At 33.1% G+C, this 8,509-nt stretch overlaps 1 protein-coding gene across 1 annotated transcript; it reads left to right on the top strand.

The window, feature by feature from the left end:
• The first annotated feature begins 1,254 nt into the window (after positions 1 to 1,254).
• LOC125503805 lies at positions 1,255 to 7,639 on the top strand. The gene is made up of 6 exons (XM_048664715.1): positions 1,255 to 1,317; positions 2,445 to 2,637; positions 3,893 to 4,061; positions 4,330 to 4,517; positions 4,702 to 4,934; positions 7,553 to 7,639. The coding sequence occupies exons 1-6, from the start codon at positions 1,255 to 1,257 to the stop codon at positions 7,637 to 7,639; spliced, it is 933 nt and encodes a 310-aa protein (XP_048520672.1).
• Positions 7,640 to 8,509: the final 870 nt, after the last annotated feature.

Raw genomic sequence — 8,509 nt, 5'->3', positions numbered from 1 at the left:
AAGGTTTCCAAAAAATTTTGCAATGCGGTTAAGGAGACGAGTGTTCCAATAAAAAGTATCTTATAATTTTTCTCAGAAAATACTTGAAGATTGTCAGTATTTTAAGTAAAACAAAAAAATAATGCGATTTTATAGTAGAAAGAATTGCTTAATAGAAACCTTGATAAAACTGGAACGACCTGAAAATGAAGCAACTGAAAGAACTTTAAAATTCTTCAAAGCGATGATTCTTTTACTCTGGTCGTTATTTCAAGATATTCCTAATTACTATCGGTACAAAACTGTAAAAAAATTAGTCCAGGTCAATTATATTAAAATAATTGCATATTGAACAATGTAGAAAATTTAGAATAATTAAAGACAACCATTACGTGAAAACTATTTTCCAATTTTATCAATATTTGATAGTACAACAATTATCATTCGAACTGGTGTGGAATTAAAATTAAAATCTTGACGCTTTCAGTGATAGGTAGTCTATCCAGTAAGTAGTAATCCAAGCAAAATTTGGTTACCAATTCTACCCCAGTGTTACTATCTTAAGTCTTAAAAATGGGAAACTGTGGTACACATAATAATCAGTAACTGAAAAACTCACAACATTCCTTCGTTCAATGTACTTACATTATTATTGTCAATTAGAAGTTGCCCTATAAATATTCAAACACAATGTGGCTGATTTGATAAAATTCCGGAAAAAATGCCTGAAAATTACTGGAATCACCATCCAGCTTGATCCGAGTTGACATTTGCACATTTCTGATTCAGTTAAATATTCAAACTTTAAACTTGTGCTGTATTAGCAGTTAATTTTCAGTTAGCTGACATCTACTGACGATGGAGACAGGTAATGCTTATCCAAATTATACATGGGAAAGTAGATAAATAGCAAAAACAGTGTTTATACAAGAGTATACTGCCGCGAATTGTAAAGTGTACATGTCAGCATTCATAAAATGAATTTGCTTAAATGTTTGCTTTATATATTGCTATTATTGAGTGAGCAGGAATGCAATGCTTTTAAAAATGTGTCAGTCGTAAAAACCGGCTTTTTAATGAATTTTCTGAATCATTACATCCACGCAACTTTCAACTTTTACGGATGCTTGACTAGAAGTAAGGATAAAAATTACATCCATCCATTTTGCTTAGAAATATTATTTAGGACAACGTTATGATCTTGGAAAGAACACATTTGAAATTGACCCACGAAGGAGCGTGAGCTTTACCAATTCTGTGAAAATTCTGAAACATATGAAGCGAACCTGGCTAGTTTCCGATGGCACGGACTGCAACATTTTTGATTATTTAGAAGAGGTGAGTAAATAAGTTAATTATAAATAATTTGAACCTAATGAAGACAACTTTTTAGCAATACGCAATAAAAAAATCGTTTTTGTCAACACCAAGTTTAGAAAACATCACATAAATCTTTTGCTAACAGAATTTCCTCCTACATGCATAGTGATATCGGTACGCTCGGTAGTATCGGTAATATCGATACTCGGTAGAAATGGTCATAAATTCTGTCCCCAACACTTTTTTAACTAATTATCGTAGCAAACTGTATATTGTAAGATTAGATTATCTCCCTAAATAAAGTTGCTGGATTACAAGTAACTTTATTTTCACTATTTTATTGAATTAGAACGATTGCAGCTGGAACTCACATTAAAACATTTGTCGCTCGTTAACTACGTTCATTTATTAACAATGGAAAAGCTAATCATTTAAACCAAACATTGCAGAAAGCAAATACATTCTTGAAGACATTTTTTGTTCGTCGAGTTGATCTATTGTATATTTATTCGTTTACTTTCCGCTATGCGTTACGCCCAGTCGACCTTCTTTAGGTAGTTGCAAGATGGTTAATTCTCTTGGGAGTTCTCTCTGGGCAGTGGTAAAGAAAAAGAAGCTTTTTTAGCTACCTAGCTTTCGGCAATTTATGTCGCCTTCCTCAGGGTGCCAATTGTTTGAACATAAGAAGGCTGGGAACCTTCCAGAATACTCCATCATTTTTTACAGCCTGATGAAATATTATCTTTCAGTCACATTGTTTGGTCGTAATTTATGTATCATAGATTAAAAAAAAACATTTATTCAACGGTCAACATATTTTATGCAGAAATAACGGGACACACTACACTAAATACAAATGAATGATGAGCTGAAGGCCCTGTGTATCGAATTCGTCGAACATTCGATCACGATTATCCACATTCACAAAATCATGCTGATTGAAATGAATAATGTCATAACTCGTTTTGTGAGAAGAAAATTAAATATAATTGATTAAACTTACTACTACATGGTCCCCCCTTGACTTGAAAGCTGCAGCCGCTCTTGCGTTAAGGGGATATTAACAAAAATTTTTTTATATGAACAATACCACCTGTATAACGTACAAACATATTTGAAAATACATAGGAACTATTAAATTACAGATTAACGAAAACCTAATGTTCAGATCTCCGTATCGTCATTTAATATTATTATTCTATAAGGAATATGAGTTTTTCCTGGAGGCACTGCAGAACTATGAAATCCTACCTATGAGTGAAGTACTACTTGCTTTATTTGGAGATGAACAGATATCTTTGTTCTTTATTTATAAAATCAGAAACGAAAGTGATCCAGGTAATTATGATGCTACACAACACGTTGTTGATGCTAATATTCTAATTCTTCAGATGACTCGAATATTCAAAACATAAATATTTTATTGTGCAATCGAATTAAACAGAAAATGCCTGTATGTCCATTTTTTAGTAATTTTCGTTGCAAATTCAAACAAATTTAAGGTCTCAAGACAGCAATGATCTAAACGAATGTAATGTTTACCAATTATGATTTTGTAGGAATTTTAAATATGATGATGGCGCTGTTGTCTCGCCGAAACGTTATGAAATAACGATATACAAATTTTTGTTTCACACTTTGACTGGAGCCCAGGAAGGAAAATAATATAATAATTGTTAGATATGCAGCATTTAATTTTGCAGCCATCTCGTACTTCCCTTGTTCCTCGGAGTCTTTGAATAAATTCAGGGAAGAGAAAAACTGTCTTATTTGTCTGTCTAAGTGAGGTCCGTCATTACCGTTTTGAGGCCCACTATTATTGGATTAAACCGTAATTTTCGCTTTTGTGGGGCTTACTGAAATATACATGAATATAGCCCGCAAAAATCTAGTTCGCAAATCAGTTTTGATCGATTGTTGCAGATTTGCAAATATTTGAGGACGTCCAGCTTCGTCGTCTCAAGCTTTTGTCAACCTTTATTTTCTTTACCTGTATTTTTCGTATGTTGTTAACCGACAGCCTGCATGTTCAACCATCAAAAAGTTTTATGTTAAAGGAAGCCTTTTGTCGAAAAACGAGCACCTTATTAATTCTAGTATTTGTAAACCTGAAAACGATTTACCATTGTTATAGTACTGATTTCTTTGCGCTCGAGTCTCAACATATCCTGAAATTCTACGTGTTCAAATCACCAATTCTTCAGCAGAATACTCATAAACAAACTGTTTATATAGAAAACTCCCCAGCATTGTGCAAATGTCATACATTTTCTTATTCAAACATTTTCCTATTCTCGTTGTCGGAAGACGAACTGATCAACATTACTAGGTATTTTCTTGAATCACCATCTTTCTGCTCTATATTCTATATATTTGGAAAATTCCAGCCTACGCTAAATAGAATGGGACAAATTTTGATTAACACCACATTAGCAGCAGTCGCAAGGATATGAAATCGTTCTTTGAAGAATGTCAATCTTAGCACACAAAAATAACAAAGCTCGAAAAACACTTTACTTGTACTTTACTAAAGTTTACTTGTAAAAATGATTTAATATTTCCTTCAATTATTTATCTGTTCATCAACCTCTAGTGATAGAGAATTATGGAGTATGGACTGAGGAATACGGCCTTAAGTTATTAATGGAGCCACAACTTCCAATTAGTAGCAGAAGAAGAAACTTTAGAAAGCACCCAATAAAATATGGAACAGTAATTTTTAAAGACCGAAGTGTTCTAAATACTAATTTCGACGACATTCTGTAAGTCAAACAGCCAAAACAATTATGAAGGTTTAATAAAATTGATATCGGCAAACATTTTGTAATGGATATTATATACATATGACATTATAAAGTAATCTTCCAATTTTTATTGTTGACTAATTTAGTATATGTATAGTTTGGCAACTTAATTAGGAAAAGAAATATTCTAGTGGTGTTGACTTATTAAATTAGAAGATTCACGGCAAAATAATTGTAAGAGTTTGCACAGATCTTTCGGATTTACTTCAAACTGAATGCCTTTTAGGGAAACACCAGAATTCTATTTTCAACAGGAAATGCCAATTTTCTATAGTCTATTCCAAGCCCTCAACGCCACAATAGAGATTAACATCTACAATTACCACGGCCACGGTGGCATTAACAAATCAACTGGAAAGCTTATCGTTGATGGATTGGTCGGTGATTTATACAGGAAAAAGATCGATATAAGCTGTAAGTAGAGATATAAGCTATATTGTTATGACCAACTGAAAACATTAATAATTATGTTTCGTGATTCGACAGTCTAATTGTTGATTGGCTGATGAACTTAGAGCGTTGGAAAGGAGTGAATTGTTCCTCCTTTAAATTGGGTGATAAAAATTGCACTAACAATATATTGATTGGTAATTTTTAGCTGGTTTGTATGTATCGGGGCCACGACTGGATTTATTGAAACCTTTATCTCCCGTTGACTTTTGGGGCTTAAAATTTTTCTTGAAGAAACCTTCTCTTAGCTCCGTGAAGAATATTTATATTTTGACGCTTTCAAGATCAGTTTGGAAAGCATCTTTTGCAATGGTAGTATTATTTGTTGCTGCTATTTACCTAGCTTTAAAACTCGAGTCTAATACATCTACGAGCAAAGAGGTATGTATTAATTTTTTTTGTTATTTTCTAAAATACATTTATTAGTTTTATTATATGTATATATAACTAGAATATATAAATATCTGGAAGAAAAACATGATTTAGAACATGAATTAGATATTGATATGATGTGACGATCAATTAAACCAAAAATAGTTGACGGGGCAATAAATCTCAAGTCACTTAAGAATCCTACAATATTCTAAACATGGCAAACGAGAACATAATTTTACAATGTGCATTTTCATGTTTCACCAACATGAGATAGTTCTTATAGTGTTTGCATTTTGTCGTCAAATCTGTAGGCGATCAGCAAAAAAGCAGTAACATCAAGAACTGGGTGTCTTTCCTTTTCAAGTCTGCATTGCAGCCTCAGCAAACTGGCCTTGTTTCAAATTTATTTTGATCTACTCTGATTTTAGCTTTAAAGCCGAAAATTTTAGTTTGGCCCGTGTGACCGGTTTTCACATCATTGCAGCTGTTAAATCTGATTAAAATTGCAGTTTCTTGAAATTGCAAAGTGAAGAAATATCGCTCAGAGAGCAAGACAACAAATATCCATGCCAATAGTGCCTTTTAAACTCGCTTTTGTTTGGCGAATGTCAATAAGAACTCGCAATATGTAATATTTTTATTCGCATAGTGGTTTATAAACAACATTTTTCCATGTTGTTCAGTATTATTGTTTACTAATGCTATTTCAAGTGGTAGAGGCAATTCACTAAAATGAAGAGTTTTATTATATTTTCGGAATCGCATATTACATAAAGAGAGTTTATGGAAAAAAGGTGAACGGACACTTTTTTATTATTCATCAGATAAACTCGACAATGTATCGGTTATTATAAGAGTGCTTTTATAATGGCTACAAAAATGGAAAAAAACAAGCAACATCATACCACTTCCTTTATGTGAAAATTTATCTACATGAAAAAAAAAATCCAAAATGACTATTTGCAGTGGAGAAAAGCGAGATGTCCACATGTCTCGAGAGACAAACTGGAGAGGCAGGCTGTATAGAGTACGACTCTACCCAGTACAGCTTTGAGTCTCCTTTTTACGATTGAGTTTAATGGAATTAATTTTCGCCTTTTTAAATTATGCAAATAGAAACAACTACGAAATAGGAAGTAAGTGGCTAATGAAATAAGGAAGTCACAAAACTGGTGAGGATTGCACTAAACGTTTAAAGTGTTTCCCGACGTAAATTAGGAAAACCGATCAAATATTATTAGACATTTTTACGACTTGGCTTATAACGAGGCAAATAATTACTAGGCAAGATTTATAACTTTAATGCCGATGCAGCAAAGAAAAGTTGCAATGCAGCTACACCTCAGTTACGCGATGCTTCGTACATTTTTAGAGTGAAAACAATGACTGAAAATGGAACTACTGACATCTCAGTTGGCGTCAAAGCTGTTAATTTTGGTTTGCAGTCATAGTCGAAAGATATTTTTCAAATATTGACAGTTTTGGGCAGTGCACCAAAAACAAATTCCAGAAAAAAATATGCATACTCGCAGGACAAGCTAGTTTGATGATAAAGCAAGTCTTCAAGTAGACGAAAAATACTAATACAGTGGTACCTCGATATACGAGTGTTTTGAGATACGAGTCGCTTTGAGACATTTTGCGAGAAAAGAGGAAGATTTGAGATATGAGGAATCGCACACTACACGGATTGGAACCGGAAGTGTCACTGGTAGAGGAGATTGTTTTTCTGGGAAAATCCATGGGTCTGGAGGTCGATGACAGAATGTGAACGAACTCGCCCAAGAATAGAAAGAGCTCAGTTTTAAAGAGGAACGAGAGATGGAGGAGGTTATATCTACAAGATATATAAAGGAGACCCTGGGAAGGTGGGAGATAGTTATAGAGTTCGTGGATAAAAAATCACCCCGAAAAAGTTGCAACTGGTCATGCATCGGAGTTGTCCAACGAAACTTGCCTAACTCATTTCCGCAAAGTCCTGAAGGAGAGGAAGAAATAAACTTTCTTAGAAACGATCTGCAGCTAAAAATGAGCAAATAGTGGCGAAAAAAGCGAAGATCAGTTTTTACAAACCCTAACTTCATAACCAACACTAAAGAAAAGAGTAAAATATATTTTTTAAACACATAAATATGGAGCTTTTCGCGTTTCGTCTGTATAAAACTTGTTAAGTTTTCCAATTAATAAAGAATTCTTGTTGAACCTCAATGTTTATCAAAAGAAACATTGATCAAATATGTTTCAAAACAGTAATGACTAGAATACGTTAGAACAAAGCCATTATTTAATTAACAAATAATAATGCATTATTAAATAATAATAAATTTAATCAAATTATGTCATGCTTTAAAGTAAAAAACAATAACTTTCTCAAACCATTACTTACTACATTACTTAATATTGGCTACATTTGTCCAATTTTCCGTGAGCTATTCATATGATAGTTTGCCGGAACTGCAAAGATATAAATCAAAGTAACTTTTCAATGTTGCGCGTGATCAAATTTTTTTTGGAATTTAAAAGATCAGATCTTGCTGGAAAAGTTAGCACTGTTATTCTTTTTTCTTACTGCTCATGTTTCAAATATCCCCCAATCGATAATTTCATAGAATATTGGTTTTCAGAAAAATGAGCAAGGCATGTTAATGCAGGACATAAATATCAGTACCATGGTTCTGCTTTGCTTTGAAGCTGTTGGACAACAAGGTTAGAAAAAATTGCTAAATTCTTACAATCCTTTTTTATTCCGACTTATTACACAGTGTACACGTCCACCTTGACATCTCGGAAATTATTAAAATCATGTATATTTTGAATATAAGAACGTTCTCGGGGTTGTTGGATGGTTGTTTTATATATACGACGTAGAAATTTCAAGTTTTGAGTTTTCTTGTTTTGGGGCTATCAATTAAGTTTTAGTTAAGTTTTCTATTTTCTGATTTCTACTATAAGGAGTATGCGGTTTTCCAAAAAAAGTGGAATCAAATTAGAATCGAGTTCACTGGGCTGAATTTGAAGTTCAGTTAGTTTAATTTACCTCGTTTGCTGAATAAACATACCTTTAAAATGAATACTCTAGGATCTGCTACAGAAACAGACTTGCACTTTCTTACTGGGATTTGGGGGATAATTTTAAATTCGTTTTTTATATTGGCTCAATTGGTTTGTTCTCACTTGTATTAGCTGTTGTTTTTTGCCTATGTTCTCATGTGTCTGATGTTTTATAGCACTTAGCACCACTTTGTAATGAGCGTAGTAAATATGTTCTTCTGGCCATTCATATTAAAGTCGCTCTGTTCTGGTTTAATTAATTGCCCTCCATTTTATCTTAGGTACTTCGATACTGTCTTTCAGACTATCCGGAAGATGTTTACTCCTACTTCTATTTTTCTTGTTCATGTTTTTGTTCGTGGCCTACTCTGCTGGTATTTTAGTCCTGCTCAAATCTACTGCGAATATAAATTCGTTAAATGAACTTTTAGATAGTAGATTTGATGTAGGTGGCCTGAATGATACTTGGATGAGACATTATTTTCAGGTATGCCTTTTGAGATTTTTCACTTTATTCAACTTTACTTTTT

The sequence above is a fragment of the Dendroctonus ponderosae genome, unplaced genomic scaffold, assembly GCF_020466585.1.
Source record: "Dendroctonus ponderosae isolate FM_Combo_2020 unplaced genomic scaffold, Dpon_F_20191213v2 Dpon_F_20191213_3, whole genome shotgun sequence".
Classification (NCBI taxonomy): domain Eukaryota; kingdom Metazoa; phylum Arthropoda; class Insecta; order Coleoptera; family Curculionidae; genus Dendroctonus; species Dendroctonus ponderosae.
Note: the sequence above shows the minus strand (reverse complement) of the source record. Positions and strands in the feature narration are given on the sequence as shown.